At 33.6% G+C, this 22,235-nt stretch overlaps 1 protein-coding gene across 1 annotated transcript in view; it reads left to right on the forward strand.

Moving 5' to 3' along the window:
* Window positions 1–18,896, forward strand: part of LOC128992406 (fatty acyl-CoA reductase wat-like) — a 29,795-nt gene extending 10,899 nt beyond the window's left edge. The window contains exons 2-9 of the mRNA XM_054415967.1: window positions 12,565–12,783; window positions 14,173–14,421; window positions 14,888–15,036; window positions 15,221–15,330; window positions 16,041–16,233; window positions 16,704–16,985; window positions 17,588–17,845; window positions 18,700–18,896. Of these exons, the coding sequence (XP_054271942.1) occupies window positions 12,580–12,783; window positions 14,173–14,421; window positions 14,888–15,036; window positions 15,221–15,330; window positions 16,041–16,233; window positions 16,704–16,985; window positions 17,588–17,845; window positions 18,700–18,799 (1,545 nt within the window). The 5' untranslated portion in view covers window positions 12,565–12,579 and the 3' untranslated portion in view covers window positions 18,800–18,896. The remainder of the gene's footprint in view (window positions 1–12,564; window positions 12,784–14,172; window positions 14,422–14,887; window positions 15,037–15,220; window positions 15,331–16,040; window positions 16,234–16,703; window positions 16,986–17,587; window positions 17,846–18,699) is intronic.
* Window positions 18,897–22,235: the final 3,339 nt, after the last annotated feature.

The raw sequence follows: 22,235 nt of genomic DNA on the forward strand, positions 1-22,235 counted from the left end.
GGTAAACTTGCACAGTACCAAAGTATATTATTTAATTGAACATAACGGTATTGGCTTTTTCGAGACAACGTTTAAAGGTAAATGTGTATGTAAATTCATCTTTGTCTTGTTATAAAGTATTTTTTTAAATGCATTTAATGCGTCCCCGTCACAGCAAACGGAATTAGACTTTTTGGGATGACAATCAAAAGAAGTGTGTTTGATAACCCTTCATTTATGTCTAGTCTTCTAGTACTAAAGTTCGTTCAGAAAATTTTGGGGGAGGTTTCACCATCCCTCTTTTTATTAGCGAATTTCCCTATAGGGAAGTAGCTATTACCGTAGGTCTCATGGTAAGACCTGGGCGCGGGACCGATTTACTTTTTCATTTTGATGTCCCCAGAGGCCAAAAACACTAATCGTTCAAATTCATATATATATATATATATATATATATATTTATATATATATTTATATATATATTTATATATATATTTATATATATATATATTTATATATGTGTCCGTTAGCGCGATAACTCGAGCAAAAATGATCCGATTTCGATGAAATTTGGTATAAACGTGTAAACCTACGTTTATTCGAACGAGTTCGCGAACCAGCATGATCGGACTATGGGAACGGGGGTTTATGGGGGGTTTTATGGGGTAAAAATGGGGTTTTCCCATTTTTGACCCTAAAAATAAAAATTTTGCAATTTCTTTTTAGACCGTTTTGTAGAGCTTAAAAAAAGAAATAATTAAGTATATTGAAGCGCTGTTGTATGCCTAACGGTCACGGAGAAAATTAAAAAATAGTGTAATTTAAAATTCCCATGTTATTCTTATGGAGAAAATGAAAATTGTTGTAGTTTACTTGTTTATGGATATATATTGATAAAATTTGGCAAATTTATTTATTTCATCCTATACTATTGACGTATAGTCAAAAAACACTTTTTACCTTCCCCGTAGCAGCAAACCTAAGCACTCGTTAAATCTAATGTTATTTAAATAGGGAATAAAAATATGTCTTATTTATGGAAATATTTGAGCAAAAATGTAATAAGACGAGTTGAAATTCGCTTAGTCTGCAGGTTTGCTGCGGCGGGGGTATTTAGGTTAACATACAGGGTGACCGTTAAGTCTTGGGGCGACTTTATAACTTTTAAACGACAAACGATGTCACAACCACATTTGGTATACCGTTACTGGAACTTGTAAGCTACTTTTCTGTGTACATGGTGGTCGGATATCACCTTTGGGGGACGGCCCGTCGGGGGTCAGAAGAAAGTCTTTAATGACAGCCTATGTTGAGTTGTACATCATTTTAAAGGTCTACTTCAACTGAAAACAATGCCACAAACCGCACTTCAAAAGGTTGATCCTGCGCAAAATGGCAGATGTTCAAAGATTTTCAAAATTAGCCAATGTCTTTAAATTAAAACACTTTTTTAGTCATTTTTTAACGGATGCTCCTTTTGAAGTGCGGTTTGCGGCATTGTATTCTACTAATAAATACCTTTAATTTGATGTGCATATCAACCTATGCTTCCATTCAAGATTTACTTCCGACTCCTTGTGGGCCGTCGCCCTGAAGAGTTATTTGGATCACTGAATGTGAAGTTATGGGAATCATTTTAAAGGGGATTTTAAGCAAAGAATGCCGCAAACCGCACTTCAAAAGGATCGTCCGTTAAAAAATGACAGTTGTTTAAAGATTTTAAAAAGTGTTTTAATTTAAAGAAATTGGCTAATTTTGAAAATCTTTGAACATCTGCCATTTTGCGCAGGATCAACCTTTTGAAGTGCGGTTTGCGGCATTGTTTTCAGTTGAAGTAGACCTTTAAAATGATGTACAACTCAACACAGGCTGTCAGATTTTCTTCTGACCCCCGACGGGCCGTCCCCCAAAGGTGATATCCGACCACCATGTACACAGAAAAGTAGCTTACAAGTTCCAGTAACGGTATACCAAATGCTGTTGTGATATCGTTTGTCGTTTAAAAGTTATAAAGTTGTCCTAAGACTTAACGGTCACCCTGTATATATCAGCTGATGCTGTCAGCTGTTGTTTCATAGTTGGGATAAGTAGGAGGGGATGGAATAGTTTCCCCTCAAACCACTTACATTTTGTGATCGGACTGTAGTACGTATTATTTACTGCACTACGTTAACTAATCTATTTTTTTAGATGCCAATATTATCCGACCATGGTAAAATAATCATTACTTATTAGCTCTATAAACAGTAATTTATTATTCTTTAATCTAAACCACCAACCATATTGAGATCTCTATAGAGATAGGTTTAGACGCTGACACCTGGGTGGATATTTTTAAGGGGAAGTGATATGCATGAATGAGATGACAGCTTTGTTACTGACTAAGATCAGCTGGTTCCTCAGTCAGGATTGTTTATTACATGCCTAATTTTCAACAGCTGAGTAAGGTTCGAATCTTAAAAAAAAACCTTTTTCTCAGAATCGAACCGGCAAGCTCCTTATTACCAGGCGAAAACTAAGTCCTCTCAGCTATTGTTAGGTATAAGCAAATAAGAAACTGACAACATTTAGAGAATTTTGTCATTAACGTATAGTGGTAATAAAACTAAAACATACAGTAAAAATTACAAAATCCCTATTTGAAATCCATGCATAATATGTTCAATGAATAAATCTTTTTTTCCCATGTCCTAATCCACTGTTGTCATATGAAATCAAGTCACATTCACAAATCTGATACAGCAAATCATGATTTAAAACTAATAGCAAATCGACGAAAAGTAAAAAAAAAAAAAAACAGGAGTTTCGGAAAACTCACAGATGCCAACGAGTTTCTGATGCAAAATAAATTACAGTCACGAGACTGAAGGAGAAGAAGGAATGAAGGAGTGAAGGAGCCGCTATCCCAGGAGCCACAACCGCATCCTAGATTAACCGTGACCGAGTGCGGCCATGACCTCCCGGAATGGTTGAACCCTGCTGCATTTTTGTTTGGGTACAATCCTCTTTGAAGCTTATAAAATCTCTCGGCGTAACCCTTTCATATGCGATGTGATGCTATAAAATTGGTATGCAATTTAACATAATTAAACAAATAAACATGTATTGTCTTTGTTGATAGTTAATTTGTCTACTGAGAAAAAAAATATAAGGCGACTAAATTATTACAACTGTTACATATTAACCGAGAGTTACCTTAATTGCACCATTCTAAGATTAAGAGACACAACGGTAACATTATTGACCTGTACATTACCGTAGATTAAATACATTGCCTTTGGAATATGCAAGTTGACTTTTCATCCAATTGCAACATCAAGAGAATGTGTTGTTTTGTGTTGCATTTTTCGTTACGTTTGAGTTTGTTCGTAACAGAACTTTCTTCCATTTTTGGATTGTTTGGCTCCGTTTTCCCTACTTTTTGGTTAAACGTCAATACCGTAGTATAAGCTATATAGTTTATAAACTAGCCCTCTAGGTGTAGCCTACCCGGACATGAACAACATCAAAACAGTCTTCAGATTTACAATAAGATTACAATACTCCCTGTTGTTTAAGTTGCTATGTTTGGGCAACTAGAAACTTACTAATGAGATCAACTAGTTGCGTGATAGAATGTACTCTGACGTCACCACTTTGAACACGAAACCAAATTGTCTTTGAAGCGCGAGCTTTGCTCTCTTTAATTACTCAATCCACTCAACCATTCAATCCAAGGACGGGTTTGTTCCTGAGTAGTTTGAAATGTAAACAAACTTCTGTGGAAACATTGACCTACTTTTACTTGGGTGAGTTTAAAGTTAGATGCTCTTAACAAACTTAATAGGATTTTACAAGATTATGGATCCTACTTTTACGTCGACAAAGAGGCTTTTAATGAATTATGTGGAAATACTAGTGAATGTGCCAAACATTTGATTAACCAAACACAATATTATATTTGTGCCCGGTTGCTCACCCTCTGTTATCTAAATAGCATTGTTTTTAAATTCACTCTAAAAATAGGGGTAAATTTAATCCATAAGGACCTCCAGGCTTTCAGACAAGAAAACAGGATAAACTAAACGCGTTTCTAATTGTGCTTGAACATACTAAGATTAGATTCGCACGTTGCTAATACACCAGAGAAGCTGCAAGTCGAGTTTTGCTTCTTGGCACAAAATACATCAAAAGGTCAATAATTTTATCAAATAGCTAAGTCACATTGGGATCAAGCTCACGCCATGTTAAAATATCCTTAAATCTTCTTCGCTAACTTTTTCTTATTTTAGAAGAAATTATTTGCACATCCAAACTAGTTTTTAACTAATTTTTGCTCATGTAAATTGAATTTTATAATTTTGTAATTTTTTCATCGTAATATCAATACGATTTTTTCCAAAATAATAGAAAATTCTCCTTAGCAAATTCTGTCTAAGTTGCTGAAATATATGTGAATGACCGGTGTTCAAACCCGACGCAGAAATAGGCTAACGACACACTCTATTTAACATTGTTTTACCACTTCTTGTCCCTAAGACCTCTACATTCCAAGACCTCAACATGTGTCGGAGTCGATACTTCCATTATCCTTGTTCAGTCCGCCTCACGCACATTACAACATCAATTTCTTCACCAATTGGTTCCAGTTGCATCATCCGCCGCTGTAGACCGCTGGTCGCCAACAACAACTTGTAGCGGATAACTCAGGAAGTTGTTGTTGCTGTTGTTGTTGTTGGAAACCTCAGGTTGGCGATGGAGTTCAACCGCAGACACGAGTGCTTAATGTAGTTTAGATCTTGAGATTATACTGATATGTTTACGTCTAGAATCAAAACGGAAGTTAAAGTTCAAATATTTCTTAAGTGTAATAGAGATGAGTTGTTTTCCTCTAGAGAAAGCGAATTTCAGGAACCCTTTCAGAAATTTGATTGGTGTTTACAGTTTAACATTGTGTAGGTCTTTGATCAATTTAAGTTGATGTGCTTTCGTCTGCAGAGAATACGGAAGCTATTAGGGTTACAATATTTATTTGATGTATGAGATACATTCCCCGCAAATGGGGAACTAGAATTTCCTGTTTACTTTATTTGAAACCCTCAGGACTTTTAATGTGTTTGAAATCTGGAAGTTTGTACAGATCTTGAGTCAGTTAAATTGAAATTATTTAGTCTGTGGACCTAGGTGTAGGGTAATAGGACCTAGGTGTTGATAGTTACAAAATTTTTGTTATCTAATAAAAATACTAAGTTTCACTTTTAATAAAATTTAACTATCACCTCTTTTATCTCATTGTATGTTCCTTTTTTGGTGTTTTCTATTTTTGATAATTTTTGCTCACTAACATCAAAACTGCTACCACCATTAAGACTATATATATTATTTGTCATTAACTTGAAAAAGATTATGCTAGAGATCAAGAACATTATTGTTAATCATAAAATCCTCGGATCTTTTCCTGTTTTTAAGGTTTTCGTTTTTAGTTAGATTTTCGTTTTTTATAAGATCCAGTTTTTTTACACTCACTCATGTCCAAGAAAATTACCTTAGGGTTTACCTTTAATAAAATCTCTGTTTTGTTGTTAAGTACCAGAATCTTCTCTCAAATTTTATTCATTTCAAGGAAGACATCATGATTCTTATCTCTGTCTTTTATATCCAACTGATAATTTGATCATCCCTTCTATCTATTTACCTAACACAATTTAGAAAGAGAAAATAAAAGTACAAAGTAATCATTTTAACTAAATTGGAGGTAATATCTACTCGCCCAATGGCTAGGTTACATCCCTTGCCGATTGTAAAGATTTTCCCAACAGTCAACGATCCCTCAAAATCCTAATCACTTACGGAAAACTTCCACCTTTAAACGGCGATTTTTTTATTTTCGATGCAACTAAAAATAACATTTGCAAGGGAAATTCTGACCCTGACATGATGAACGATGTCTCATTTGGTGACATTGAAGTTTTCCCGCGTCATTGGCCTTCCCGCGGTTTCTGGGCACAATCATTTACCCATGTAGCAAGTCACTTGATGAACCTCAGTAGAAAGATTCTCTCCAAGTAAGGATCGTCCAAGTGGGTTACTGGTAGTTGTGTTGCCTCCAGACTCAAAGGAGGTTAGGCACGTTCTTTGGACTACATAACAACCCTGCGCTGAATATACTTCCTGTAAGTTGTATAGTTATGTTGAGTTCGTACTATATACTTATGTGTATACAATTCTTCGATTTTTTACTATCTATATGATTTTTTTCTATGTGGCACACAACTTGGTTGAAAATTAATAATTTTTAAACATCACTTTCGATTGCAATTTATTTATATCCATATATCTGTCTATACGCAGCAAATGTTTAGTAAAGGTGTTAAGAGGAGGTCGTTTTAAATTTAACTTAATTTCTAATTTTGCCTTCAAACATCATCTGATCTTTTTTTGTTGGTTAATGCAACGCGAGGTTTCCAGTTAGTGGAGTGCCTATACTTTCTCAACCAAACGATATAGCTCACCTTAGTGTGTATTCAGTGATTTCTGGACTAAATTCTTCTATGTATCACCTTAGAAAGAACCATATTCCTCCTTATTTTTCATGCTTATTTTACAAAGTGTCTTTTGGTTTTTGTGGTCTGTCAATAGGCAAAGATAATTTTAAGGTAGGGTACTTTATCGTAAGTTTGACTACTTATTGTATAATCTTGATCAAAAACATTTGACTTATGTTTAGTCATTAAAATAATTAGTTGCAGACTAGGGATGTAACTGTATTTAATAATATTCGTTTTATGTATGTGTCATATTATAATCAATACAATTTGCATGGTTAAAATTAATGTTGAAATATTAGAGTTATATTTCCTTTTACAATACGAAATACAATACTAGTGAGTACTACGACTATCCGCAGTACTATCTTGATAATTAGACCAATTCGTTAATACCAAGGCAAAAATGTGCTTTGGATTCCACTTTAAACTGTAGGTCCCTTAGTTTCCATTAGCTGTATGGGCTATTAACAGCTGTGTCTAAGGAATATGTTGGCCTTAGTCACTAACAAGACTACAAGATCGCGCCACTCCTACACTTGTCTCCATTCATACCAAGCTTAAAAAAAATACCTACTTTGTATGGTCGCCATTTTATTGAAAAACGTAAAAATAGAAAGCAAAATAACTAGTGCTATGATTGCAACAAATTAAGTATTCACGGTAAATAATGTAAGGAGACAATAACTTAATTCATAAAACAAAAGAAAGGTCAATTAAACTCCTTAATCTTGTTTATCTACCGTCCAAAATAGCATATTAAGTTTAGAGGTTTAAAAGACAAATATTCACAGATTAGCAACACTTTCACTTGTATTCAAAAATAATCTTGCAAATCTTGGTTAAGTAATTTTCTGACTTACTAAGCCAATTGATTGACAAGGAAAGTTTGAAGGACATTATTAAATACTTTGTTTTCCAAAGTCCATTAAATACGGCTTAGACGAACAGCCCAAGGCTAAATTTCTTTCACATTATTCCAGACAAAATGTTAATAGCATTGGATTCTTTCGAAATTTCCTGGTATTGGTACTGTGTATTTTAGTCAACTTTTATATTTTGTGCCGTAGTGTAATAAGTATGAAGTGTATTTAAAAAGTTTGTAGTAAAACATTTTACATATACGTATAATTACGTTTTACAACAGCTATGAGACTCGGAAATAAAGCAAAAATAAATATATTTTTAAAATGGATATAGGTAGCTTTATAATGTTTACTATTGTATTTTATTTGCATATTACAAAGGTTTTAACACAGACATTTCCAGATCTAAATCGTATCAACATTCCATTTTATTACAATCTGGAGACCGCAACTCAATCCATTAACCTCAATAATCTAGATCAATTTTAAAGGCCCATAGTGACATCAAATAAAAAAATACGTTTTTACTTTATTTCACCAATTAACCTGGTTTCTATTTTACCACTTCTTAACCTACTTAGGCAAAACCTAATTTGGCTGATGAGACTGTTGTTTATAGTAAGCGTGTGTGTACAATTTTTTTTTTCTATATAAATAAAACAATTACCCATTATTAATGCATTTTCAAATTATTGCTTATGAATGATTTAAATATCCAACCATTGTGTTTTTGCTTGTGATGTAAACAATCAATTAAATACACTGAATATTTTCCGGGTTGAGAAACTAAAAAGATCTATAAATATTACTATTAGTTTACCCTTAAATAAAAAAAAAAAAACAATGTGTGTTAAAGTGACTTGTATTATTATTAGATCTATTGCTTATCGAAAAATCCAAAATTTAAATAAAACTCCATGACTCAACTGTATTTAGTGGTTGTTTATGTTTTAATTTCCTTGCAAACGATGCTATTATAGTTTCTGAAAAACCTATTAAGCCATTTTGACTGTTGCTACACATCAAAGCAAAGTAAATTTAATTTCATTCAAAAGAACTGACTATTTTGTATTCTACATTAAACTTGTAAGGTATGTATCACCATGATTTTTCTTTATGATTTCGTACACTCAATTATGAAGTCAGACCTCATATTTTGCTTTATAACTAATTATAAGATCGGCGCCCTCTTCATTTTCAAAGAGGCAAGAAATTGAAATATTTTTGAAAGCCCTACTATTTTGCTAGCCTTAGCTCTTGCAGGTATTCTTATTTTAGTGTTGATAATCCGATATTTTTGAAGTTGTCATTTGAGGCTAATCTAATACGTACATCCTATTCAGCTCCTTCAGAAGAAGGCCGCGTTGGAGACTCGAGTGGGTGGTTACACTGAATGCGTCACTACGCTTGGCACAGACCCGGCACTGATTACAATAAACGAGACAGCTGTTCTTTCTCCACTACTTCCTGACATCTCAAAGCGAATCGAAAGATAAATATAGTCTAACTAGTAGCTTTAGCTTCGCAATTGCAACGGCATTTAATTCCTCAGTTGTAAAAGTAACTACTAGTTTTAGTCGACTACAAACACAAATAAGTCGGCGTAAACCCTTTAAATGTACAGTGACATATGTAATCAATGGCTTTTTATTCAATTTAATTTCTTTCAATCAGCTGTAAATGGCTTCTGTCACTTCTGATTATTACTGTTACTGATTTTTCCTAAAACGCTGTTTATTACATTTTCATTATCAAGTGTCTGGGGGAAAAAATATAAAATTCTATAAAAAACACTTTGAAATAATGAAAGCAGAGCTCTAAGACGAATATTGAATAATCGTGTATATTAATACGATCCAATAAACTTATACAACTCAGAAAACGCACTTGCATCGTTATCGGTAAACCGGGGTTTTCGTGAATCATAAAGAAAATACTGTACCCACAAATTTTAACCATGGATTAAGTACATCCCTGCATATTTCTATCTATTGCGGTTTTTACATAAATAAAGATGCAAGCTTTTAAAAAAACACCATGTATATTGTTTAACATATAAAGTGTGATTGTAATTTCAATACCAAGGGTCAAAAGCCAGTCATAATTAGCCTAAAACCTTTAGAAACATCAGAAAACATACAAGACTGAAAACGTTTTAAAACAATGGTCGACTTGCTCTTATCTTCCCATAAAATGCCAACAAATTATCCGTTTCGAGGAACAGGCAACATACAAACAGACTGAATTGAAAATAGACTCGTTTTGACTTCACTACATTGTAAAGCGCAAAAACCTTACATTAATCCAGGCAATTTACAACAAAAAACTGTAATTCTATTTAAATAGATACATTTCAAGGTGCAAGTGCACTTAGCGTGGGCAAGTTTCTACTCTGTAGTCAGTATCATCAAGGTGAACTACTATAGTTACGTGTATCAAGTGTAGCTAACATAAATCATGCAACTTTCCTTATTTCACTTTAATCACAACTTACACTTCCCTATGGTGCATTTGCATACAGTGCGTTTGCATTTTTCCTCAGTTTGATTGAGTAAAAAAACCCGATTGGACCAATTATATATTTTCACTTTTCAATGATTAATGGGAAGTGGCTGTAGGAATTAATATTTAGTTGTAGGTAGTTTTTATTTTCTGAGCTTTATATATTGAGGTTCATGAATAAATAAAATGAGGAGTTTATGTATTAGACGAGTTTAGTTTATCTTGTAAATAAGGAACAAGTATGGAAAGTAAACTTAAAGAATTAATACATAATCTAGCTAGTTGACGTTATTATCGATCTAAGAGTATAACAAAGTGTATTTTTATATTTATAAAACTACCTAATTATATATTTTAAATAAAACTATGCAATGCTGTACCAACTATGATATTTTATTTAAACCGGATCCATCTGAAGATTTCTAATGGCTAAATTATATTTTTTGGCAAATTTACAACTTTATGAGATAAATTAATAACATACCAACACTTCATGGAAGACTAGCTATCTTTTTAGGTGCAGACTCAAACATATACAATTTAATTTTAAAAGTACCTATTCATTACCAACGGAATTCAACTGTATTCCTACTTTTGCACAACTGCGTATTTAAGTTATTAAACATTAAGAATGGTGTAGATTCCTACATGTACATTCTTGACAAAACCATTATTACCATCTGTAAAAAAGTACGCTACCTCGAGCATATCCAAAATAAAACATATTGCAGCATTATCAACTGAACTCAATGCACTCGGACACAAGGACAACATTTAAAATTCCAGCTCCACTATTCCAAGTGTCCTCTGACCAGTCTCGTCCTTCCAGAAGTCCAAGGTCCTTAGGTCAGAGGGCGTGAGCAAATGGCTATCTCTGGCATAACAACCGGCTTGGCAACTTCACCTCTGAATCAGATTTGCATTAATTTTGCACTTTGTGGGATACTTCTCTGTGAATAACCTTAGGTTATGTGTGACCCGACACTTAAACTGTTTTGTTTTATTTTTTTTTTTAGTTTGTGTGTAAAAATGACCCTTTCCTTTTTCTTATTGTTGTTTTTGATTAGTTAATGTTTTGGCACTTCTGTGAAATAATCACGGATCTTCAATGTTTTGTTTTGTTAGTTAATGTTTTCGGTGTATGAGTGTTATGAACAGTGACCATCAACTATATCTTCATTATCGTTTTAGAATTTATGAGTTTGTTCATAACAAAATTAAGTTGAACAATTATATTTGCAGGGAAAGTAATTGCCTTTAGAGGGGAATAAACATTTACTATGTAAGAACATGCCGGGGGATTTTTTTGCGTAAGCAAGTAATGATCAGTACAACAAATATTATCATTTTGGGATTATAAGTTTTGCAATAAGAATGTAATAATATTTTTGAATCGAATTTGTAAGGAAATAAACTACCAATAAGGAAAATAAATATTTTCTTCCGTAAAAATTAAAATTGATGTTCTTGTGACTTTCATAACAAATTATTACACATTGGCTTACTTACATTTTATTTGTTAAGGTAACGTTTAATTATTAGTCTGTAAATTTGAAATTGGCAACTGTTGTATATTGTATGCTCAAATGAGACCAAAACATTGAACAACCACCACTAAAATAAAATACATGTCAAAGATTGACACTTCTTCACTATGTTATACAATACTCATTAATTTCAAAAGTTTGTATTTTACTTATTTACCTTTTTGCTTGGATGCACTTTTAAAATCTTGTCTAAAATCGCATATATGATATGAGTATTATAAAATAATCCGCTCAAAAACATCGACTGTAGAGGCAATGAATGCGCAACTCGTCGCAAGGTAGCCTATTATCATTCCGTTCAGTCTTGGGTGATTTGAATTCAGATTTCCATGTAAAATACACGATTGTGAACATTCAAACATCGGGGTTGGCTTGCAAGCTATGTAACCTGTACAGCGCCGTAGTAAGATTGTCTGGGTATTTTTTTTAATTTATAACTTTACTTTAGCATTCCTATAACTTTGTAACAGTACGTGCTGCTGAATTGTCTGGTTTTATGGTTGCTAGGAGTAAGGACTTTTTTACGATAGGTTTACTTGAATGGTTTATATCTCCTTCTAGCTTGAATGATTTATCTAGCAATTTCATATTTCCTGAAAAGGGGAGGTTTTACTATTTTATTCCTTATATTTGTAATGGCAAAGTAAGTAAGTGCTTAGACTATCAACTATACAGTATTATTTTAAACACTATATACTGTAATAATATTCAACCAACTGAAAGATTCAGTGGCTTTAAAGTATTCAGTTACTTTAATTGGAACATTACTTACTTAGTAACTTAGTAAAAACAATAGACTATACAGTACATAAACAAAACGTGAAGCACTTTAGTAGACCTTAGTAAATAAAGTAAAAAAATCAAAAGATAATTTATTCTAAAAGCCTATTATGAGGATTGAGAGTGATTTAGGCTACTTGCTTGGCCACTAATATTACAACTTTTAGTAGATATTAGATAAATCGTCCAATATAAGCCCTTGCTCTACTAAGTAAATGTAAATATTCCAAACATAAATGATATTATATTTGTGATAGTAAATTTCTAAACATGATCAATGTGAGAGACAATATGAACAAAATAAATAAATAAAACTTGTTGTACACTTTGTATATTGTAAACCTTTACTAAAGTCACCAAAATTAGTTTCAGGATAAAGCTATGGAGATAATCCCCAAGGACACTATCCCGGAGAGCTTCCGGGATGCAACCGTGTTGATATCGGGAGCGACCGGCTTCATGGGTAAAGTTTTGACGGAGAAGTTACTGAGAAGCTGCCCTGACATACACCAGGTATACTTGCTGGTGAGAGAGAAGAAGGGGAAGAACATGCATCAAAGGATGGACGAGATATTCCAGGATCCGGTAAAAACTTTATTTATTGTAATTTTTGTAGCTTAAAATCGGATTAACAGCTTAAAACTACAGTTATTTTAAGGGATAACCAATCAATTATTGAAGTATGTTTGATTGAGTACTTTTGAGCAATGACTAAGCTTTATAATATAATAACTGTCCCACAGTCTGAGAGAAAAGCTCGGCCTGCCAGGTGCTTCAAAAGCTTCATTATAAGGTGAAAAACACAAAACCCATTTTACAACAACAACAGCTCAAGTGTAAAATGAATCAAGAAAATTCAAACCTGTTAAGGCTGCTTAAATGCGTACACACTGCACAGTGCACAGGTCTTCTTTAGCCTTATCAACTTTATAAAGAAAGTAAACCTGGTTCTTCAATGAATGACTTTGTATTCTCTGGAGACTTCAGTGGGTGGTTATACTGAATGTGTCACTTAGCTTGGCACAACCCCTCCTATGAATGCACTTATTTATGCTATCATACAGTACATAAAATAAAAAAATACTTTATGTTTATTTTCAAAAGAGTGTTGAACTGGCACGCGAAGATTTTTGTTGATATAATCTAGCAAGGTTTTTAAAAAGTAAACTATTTTCTAATGATTATTTGTGATGAATGAATAATTGTAACAATAGTAATTTAGTTCATATGATGAATTCAGTGGAATATTGGTACTATGTTGAAACGTTGTTATTAAAAAGAAAAGTCACCCCCTACCCCCTACCCTGTTAATGAGGTGAAAAAATATCGTTGATGTAAAAAATTGCAGAACCTATGTTAACAATCAATTCCACAAACAGAATATTTCTATCTATTTTGGTTTTTAAAATACAGATTTGTTTCCATATTTGTGAAATTGGTGCTTTTCCACACACAGTAAATCAAATTTTGAAATACCTGCCATTTTGCCAAGGGGTGAGATATCCACATCGGGTTTGCGTCATTGTGTTTCTTTGACAAATCCTGCAAAATGAGTTGTCACTCAATAGGGGTTGCTATTTGAAAAAAATTAAGTCCCCCATACCCCCTACCCTGTAAGGGGGGTTAACCTTTGTTAAAAATAAACACCACAAACAGAATATTTCTATCTATTTCGGTTAAAAAAAATACAGATTTGTTTCAAAACTTAATTTACACACTGCTATAGCTTATTTTGTCTTTACAGCTTTGATTCATTGATCTCTCATAGATTTCAATGGTTTTACAGCTGTTTTATGTATTTTAGCTTTTACATTTTAAACACTGTTATTGTTGTAACATATGTTTTTGTTTGCAACAGCTGTTCTCTGTGCAGGAACAGCCCACATACCAGTTTTATTGACCTTACAGTTGTAGTTTTAGATATTGTACCATTGCAGATGTTATATTGTCATAACATAAATAACTTTTTCCCAGCTATTCTCCGTGCTGGAGCAGGAGCAGCCCAAATACCGTTTCAAAGTGACAGGTATCGGCTGTGACATCTCTGCGCCAGGTCTGGCGCTCAGCGACCACGACAGACAGATCCTGACACAGGAGGTGTCGGTCGTGTTCCATGGTGCGGCCACTGTACGCTTTGACGAGAAACTCCGAGCAGCCTACAACATCAACGTCCGCGGGACCCAAGAGATGCTCAACCTGGCTAAAGAGATGAAGAATTTAAAAGTTAGTCCAAATAAATTTTTAATGTTTAACATATGGGTTTATATTTTTAAACGAATAAGTTCACAATTAACTTAAAAGTCTGGATTCTCACAGGATACTGACGTGGACATAATGGACCTTTTGGTTTGCACAATTTTTACACTTTTGCATTTACAATATATTTTAGTTTCAAGTTCAAGACTAACAATACAATATAAAATAAACTAAATTGTTCTTGAAAGAGTTGTTTATAACTCTGCTATGGCTTATTTTGTCCCATGTGCTGCAAAATATTTCAGTGATCATTCTGACTATCATATGATGTTAGTTTTAAACAGTGTAATAACAATGAAAAAATACTACAACAGAAATAAGTAAGATATTTGAAGCTGCATAATCTGCGGAAATGTGCTTGGACCATCAAATAGCTCACAAGACTGTCATACAACCTATCATAGACCTTTATAGAAGTCATGTATTTTTTCAGGCTTTTATCCACGTATCAACTGCGTATGCCAACTGCCACCTGAGTGTTATTGACGAGACCCTCTACCCAGCCCCGTTCAGCCACCAACGACTCAAGGAGATCATAGAACATGTTAATGATGACGATCTGTTAGAGGCCATGTTGCCAAAGTGAGTAAAAATGCTCAGTAAACCAATCAAATATTAAACCTAATTAAATAAATTTATTTAATAATGTCTACTTTTATAATGTTGATTACTTATCCTATGATCACAAAACACCTTTCTTGTGAAAATACTTTTGAATAAAAATCAGATTAAGGACAACAAAATAAACTTTTGAGTTCTTTTTCAGATTGTTAGGAGAGATGCCGAATACTTATGCATTCACTAAAGCTGTTGCTGAACATGTTGTCAAAGACTACACAAAAATACTTCCAGTTACTATTTTCAGACCAGCCATTGGTAAGCTTTTCAAAACATTCATATTATTTTCAGAGAATTTTACTTCATTTTGGCTTGTTGACTTAGTAGTAAATATACAGTTTTACTTTACTAACAAAAAAATGCAATCATCAATTCATTAGTACCACCCCAGTTTAAGAGATGACGACTTATTTTGGTGTGTGTGTAGTAATCTTTTAATATGTCCATATAGTACTGTTGTCGTTGGCTTCATTTACATTGTCTCAACCTAATCAAATATCACAAATGAAAACTGGATGTTTTACAATTAGATTTTAATATAAATAAAAATATGGTATGCACTCATGTTTGTGGCAATCATTATTGTTCAAAACTTGTCACTGTGAGAGTAAAAGTTTTGAGTACTTTTAACAGATCAAAAATTTAATAACACAGTTCATAGCAGTGTATTGTGTACTTGGCTGCAAAGCCTGACACACTACATATAATACACTCTTTTTTAATACTGTAATGGATGTTACAGTTGTACGTACTAGTTAAAAAAAACTATTAGCTTTGCTGCAAGGGTTGGTTAGAGGTGTTATTTCGTTGCGTTTCTTGAAGTAAAAGATAAAATGTTACATTTCAATTCATAAAAATGGCTAATCTTGAAGCAAGTACATACTTGCATGTATAACCTATTCATTTCATAACCCCCAAACTTATTTCCAGCAAAATGCTTCTCTAATCGCACGATTGATCTGTTTCAGTGGTGGGCACAGCTTACGAGCCCCTCATTGGTTGGACAGACAACCTGTACGGTCCGACAGGTCTCGTGGTAGGAGCTGGCTGCGGAGTTCTGCACTCCATCTACGCCAATGTTGACTGCATAGCCAACATTGTGCCTGTGGACATGACCGTCAACGCACTAATTGCCAGCGCACGGGAGACCATGGCTCAAAGGTGAGCATTGCGGGGATTTAGTGTAAAAGATTATATACAGCTGACAGTCCGCTTAAGACACTATGATTATTGATCAATAGTTATAACATAGGGGCATGTTTAAGGTTATGGCATAGGCATTACCCAATAGGGATATCTTTGTCACAAATCGAAAATTTTGGACCAACTTTTAGAATAGTAGTGGAAAATCTTAACAATCACTAGGATCTAAAACCCCTGTGATAACTTTGTAGTCTTTATAAAGCCTTGAATGTATTTTGGACAACCCCCTCTCCTTTTTTCTTTAGCTGTATATGCTTCCTACTGAGATTTAAATGAAAACCAGAACCAAAAACAATTTCTTATTCTGGATTTGTCGTAGCTTACCAATGCAGTTTTCAATTGAAGCCAAGATTAGAAAGGATTCATTTGGACAACTCCATTATCTACCCACTACACTTATAGTTGTGTAATCACTATATGTATTACAGCCAAAACAACCAAACACCAGAGACCAGAAATGACAAGACAAACGAAGACGTGAAAATATACAACTATGTGTCGTCAGTGGAGAAGCCGTTGAAGTGGGGTGAATTCAAGTACCTGATAGAGCTTCATGGTACAAAAGTACCTCCCATGAGAGCGATGTGGTACTACTTCATGACGACACACCGATTCCTTCTCATGCACATGATCTGTACCTACTTCCTTCACTACCTGCCTGCTCTCATCATAGATGGATTGGCCAAGATCACTGGAAAAGAGAGTCCCAAGTGAGTTCAAAAATAGTATTATTTAAAAACTGGAAATTTAGTTTTTAGGTTTGCTCTCCTTTGAATTAATTAGCGATTTATTGACTCAAATCTCATAACAAATCATTTACACAGCCAAAGCTTTACTCTATTAAAAAAAACACCAATTCTGATAAAAGAACATCATTTGATCGATTTTTATGAAACTGTCAGCCAATAACTTTTTGATGGTCCAACATTGAAATCATTTAGTCGCAAATTGTAGATATTTATTTATAGGCATGCACTGTGGATGCGATGCTCCCTGGTGTGGATTAATGTCCACACTATACGCAGTACTATCCTGATAACTAGACCAATTTGTTACAAGGAAAAAATGTTGTTTTGTTTGCCAATATAAACTCTCTTAGTTGATGCCAATTGGCTGTATTGGCTATTAATTAACAGCTTGTCTAAGGAACATGTCGGCCTTAGTCGCTAACAAGACTACATAAGATCGCGCCACTCCCTTCACTCATATTGGGGTTAAAATTCGCACCTAGTGGCATCCCCATCTTAAATAATTGATATTGAAAATTAATTAACTTTTATTTTATCTCCCACTGATGATGTTATTGTTGCAGCCTATACAAAGTGTATAAGAAGATTGACAAGTTCACCATGGTTCTGGCATACTTCGCACATAGATCATGGGACTTCAGCAACAACAATGTGCAAGCCATGTGGAAGAGCTTGAGCCCGAGCGATCAGAAAACGTTCAACTTTGATATGAAACAGTTGGACTGGGACAAGTTCTTCTACAACTACATACGAGGCCTTAGGGTTTACCTGCTCAAAGACGATATGAGCACTCTGCCCCAAGCCATGGTTAGGTGGAGGAGGTATGTGTTTATACTTAACAAATAGTGTGGTTTTACAATTTGTAAAAAATCTTTACAGACTTAAAATTCCTTAAATTTTAGTTGGCCAAACTTGTAGTTCCGTGCCGAATTGAATCCATCTTCAGGTTGTATGAGGACATGTATATCATTGTCAACTTCTGCTGAATGACATTTTTTACTTAGTGTGTAGTTGTTGTGTGTGCATTTGCAAGTACATTTCTGTATTTTGTTGTTTTTTAAAATGTTAGGTTTTCTGTAGAAGATGACTATGCAGACACTAGTCCTTGAACGGCCTGAAGGTGATACAATTTGGTATTTTATTCCAGCAGATTTTATAATCTAAAGCAACATCAAGTTAACAATAATTGACTGCCTTCATAAGTCATAGGACCAGAACACAACCAAACATTGTTATATTTTATTGCAGTTATTTTTGTAATTACAGTTTTCTCATTAATTATCCTGAAATACACAAATATCAGGCATTATGCATTGAATCAAGCCTTCTGTGTAACATCAATATAATAGGTAGCAAGAGCAATATGGATCCTTCAAAATAAGGGTCAGACAGGTACGTTAGTAAAATCACATGATTTAAATTAGGTGTCAACAGCAAATGTATATTGATTACATATAATTACATTGCATTGGCAAAAGCTTGGAAAATAATTTGCAATCACAGCAGAATTAATGTATGTTAACATGATGGCACACCTAGAAAACTCTGTTAAACCATAACCTTGGTCGGACATCTACTCAACAAAATTAACGACTGAGCAAGAGTCTACTGGATGAATGATAATTTGTTTTCAATACAAGTTGCATATTTTTCATACATAATATTCATGTTGCAGGTTCTACTGGGCTCACCAAACACTGAAGGCTTTGTTCGGCTTCATCGTCCTCCGCGTCGCATGGACTGTTGGGTCCCTCGCCTACAACAGTCTAAGATGACTTGTTTAATCATTGTATTTATTGTTTCTCGATTTGCTTTAATATTTATGTTTAATTTTACTTTTAATTTAGTTTGTACAGAATAAATGTTTAAGTAATACTATATTGCTTTAATTAATACATCCCTTATCCTATAGAACCAGATAGCACGGTACACCACTTTGATTCGGCTTGTAAGTTAGAGTGATGTCAAAACAGCTGATTTGAGGAACTGATTTGAGGAACTGATTTTTAATGAATGCTCCCACAAAAACTATCAAATTTATGGCTTAAACTCTGTCATGTTGTTTGAGCAAACTTTTGCATGCTCACACAAATCCGCACATCAGTTCGGCTTGTTCATATAGAATTAACAAACCATATTGAACATGTGCAGCTGGCTATGATCTAGTATACGATTTGTGTCCGTACTCGATCCTTACAACACTTAAGTACCTACTCCATTTTGAAATCCATGCGCCATTAAGTATAGATAAAATCTTAAGAAAAAGTAAAATAATATTGTGGTAAAGATTTGATGGACAAAATCAGTCTTACACACAAACAAAAATAACTACGAATTAAACTTTGAGCAATACTCTACAAAACGTATACAACCTTTCTTTAAAACCAAACCCAACCCTTTACTAAATAATGCACATTATTTCCTCAATCTACATAAAGCATGTTTAAATGTTTATTTTTTATTTTTTTTAGAAAATAAATAAACACCAGTTTATTGCATTGACCAGCTGTTTTATTAAATTAAATCATATAAACTTTGGAAGCATGTCAGGTGTAGCCCTTTGGAAATCGGCCTGTGGGGCTGTTGGCTGAACGCATAAGAAATTTGTTCATACCAATAATTTTTTGGCAAATCTACACACTCTAAGCTTCGTTTTTGATGTGCCATATGCCTATATTTTTATTTGCTAAATTGCCTTAACCGTTTACATAGAATTTGATTGTATCACTTTAATAATATAACAGATTTACTTAAAGTTCCGTTAATTTAACATTGCTGCTATATTTCTTGCTGATAAATAAAAACGGGAATGGAGTGCTTTAATGTTTTTTTTTTAGAAAATAATATATTTAGTATAAAAGTAAGATTTAAAAAATATATAACTGCTGGTCAGAGCCTAAGAGAGATTAAGAGAGTGAAAATTTAAAAACGTACGTTTTCAGGAAAAGCATTTTGCAAATTTTTTCCCCTTTTTTCAAAATTTTTATTATTTTTTTTATTTCATTAACATTTGAAGTTTCATAAAATGTCCATGGTAACGCAATATCTTTGGTAGTTTTCTTTTTAAAGAGCATCTTTAGTAGAAAAACACAAAATCCTGTCACAACCATAACGGACGTTTAAATGAATATTAAAAATAGTTAATATTATTTTTATAACTATGTTTTGCTATAAACTAATTTACTTTTATGACCATTATACAATAAAAAGGTCACTGATTTTTTGGTATATTTGGTCTTTCTAGAAAAAAATAAAATACCCCCACCGCAGCAAACCTGCAGACTAAGCGAATTTCCATTTCCCTGAATGGATTTACACTAAAATGCCTCCTTAAAAATATCACATTTATTTTCTATTTAAATAGAATCAGTTTTACACATAGGTTTGCTGCAACAGGGAGGGTTAAAGTGTATTTTATGTAAAATGTTAATAGTTAGTAAGAAATAAAAACATTTTCCAAATTTGGGCAAAATATGTTTATAAACAAGCAAACTACAACAGTTTACTTATTCTCCATAAGAATAACATGAGAATTTTAAATTTAAAATTTTTTGGAATTTTCTCCGTAACCATTAGGCACATTATAACGCTTCAATATACTAAATAATTTGTTTTTTTTAAGCTCTACAAAATAGTTTAGAAAGAAATTGCAAAATTTTATGTTTTTTAGGTAAAAAACGGGAAAAACCCATTTTTACCCCATAAAAGCCCCCATAAACCCCAGTTCCCATAGTCCGATCATGCTGGTTTGCGAACTTGTTCGAATAAACGTAGGTTTACACGTTTGTACCAACTTTAATCAAAATCGGATCATTTTTGCTCGAGTTATCGCGCTAACGGACACATATATATATAATTATGTATATATATATATGAATTTGAACGGATGGTGTTTTTGGCCTCTAGGGACCTCAAAACAAAAAAAAAATCGGTCCCAGGTCCAGGTCTTACCGTGAGTACTACGGTAATAGCTTATTCCCTATATGGGAAATTCGCTAAAAACTCAAAAAATAGAAAAAAGCCAATAAAATCTTTTTAAGTTTGTATAACTCCGAAAAAACTTACCTGAGACCCAAAAAATCGTTATGTTTGTATAGAGGTGTGCTTCTTTTGTGTATAAAACATTGAAATATGACGATATTTTAATTTTTGAAATTTTTATGATAGAAATCATAAACGTGATGGTCAGGGACAAGCGGTACGGTCGTGAATTGTCTGGAATAATCTAAATCTTTCTAAACAATCCTTCAATTATACTGTTAGTTATAATAAAACTATGTGTTTCAATTGAACTAAACTGTTCAATTTACAATTATATTAAAGTTATTGTCACGACCAAACACACTATAATCCATAAGGCTGGATTGGTCGTGAAAAAACCCGCGATGGTCGTGAAACTTTGGTCGTGAAATTACGTGTTATTTGGCTCTGTTCTGGCGGTAGCCCTGCACCTCATGTTCGAGGATACAAACTGGACTTCTAGGTTAATCTGGCAATTGAAATATCTTATAAGCAAAAATTAACACCATGTCTACTTCATCGAATGACTTCGTACGGTCATGGACACACCAAAATTACAAAAAACACAATCTTTCCTTTATTAATCTTGCAAATCCTCCTTTCAACTCAAAACAACCGGCACTACAATCCTGACGTACACCCCGAACTAGTCTCTAAAACCAACTGACTCCATCGACGCCGGGCTTGCCACTGTCGTGCTCCAAAGTTGAAAATTTTTCCCAAATGGTCGTGACGCCAAATCAAGGGACAGACTTATTTTGTCATGGTAGTCAGTCTGCAATGACAATAAAATTATAATTTGCTCCTTTTTTGTAAGTTTAATAACCATTTATGACATAAAAATATGGCTTTATATATTTCGGCATGAATAATTAGTCTAAAAACAGCGTGAAAGTTGGAAAATGTACCCTAGGGACACGTCATGGTCGTGAATTTCGAGACTTTAAAAATACGAAAAAAATACCTAGAACCTATTTAAAACCAAATAAATGTGTGTAACATGTTGCCCACGTCCAAAAAAATATTAAAACACATAATAATAAACTACAAATCTAGTATCTACGAAGTAAAAGGCCAGGGACATGAAAACGTACGTTTTTAAATTTTCACTCAAGAACATTTTGGCTTGAGCGTAAAATGAGTCAATGAATATAACCATTCCCCTCTGCCTGTGCTATCAGTAAGTAAATA

Source organism: Macrosteles quadrilineatus, unplaced genomic scaffold (assembly GCF_028750875.1).
Source record: "Macrosteles quadrilineatus isolate MER2022 unplaced genomic scaffold, UCM_ALF_1.0 Scaffold_4__1_contigs__length_99947679, whole genome shotgun sequence".
NCBI lineage: Eukaryota > Metazoa > Arthropoda > Insecta > Hemiptera > Cicadellidae > Macrosteles > Macrosteles quadrilineatus.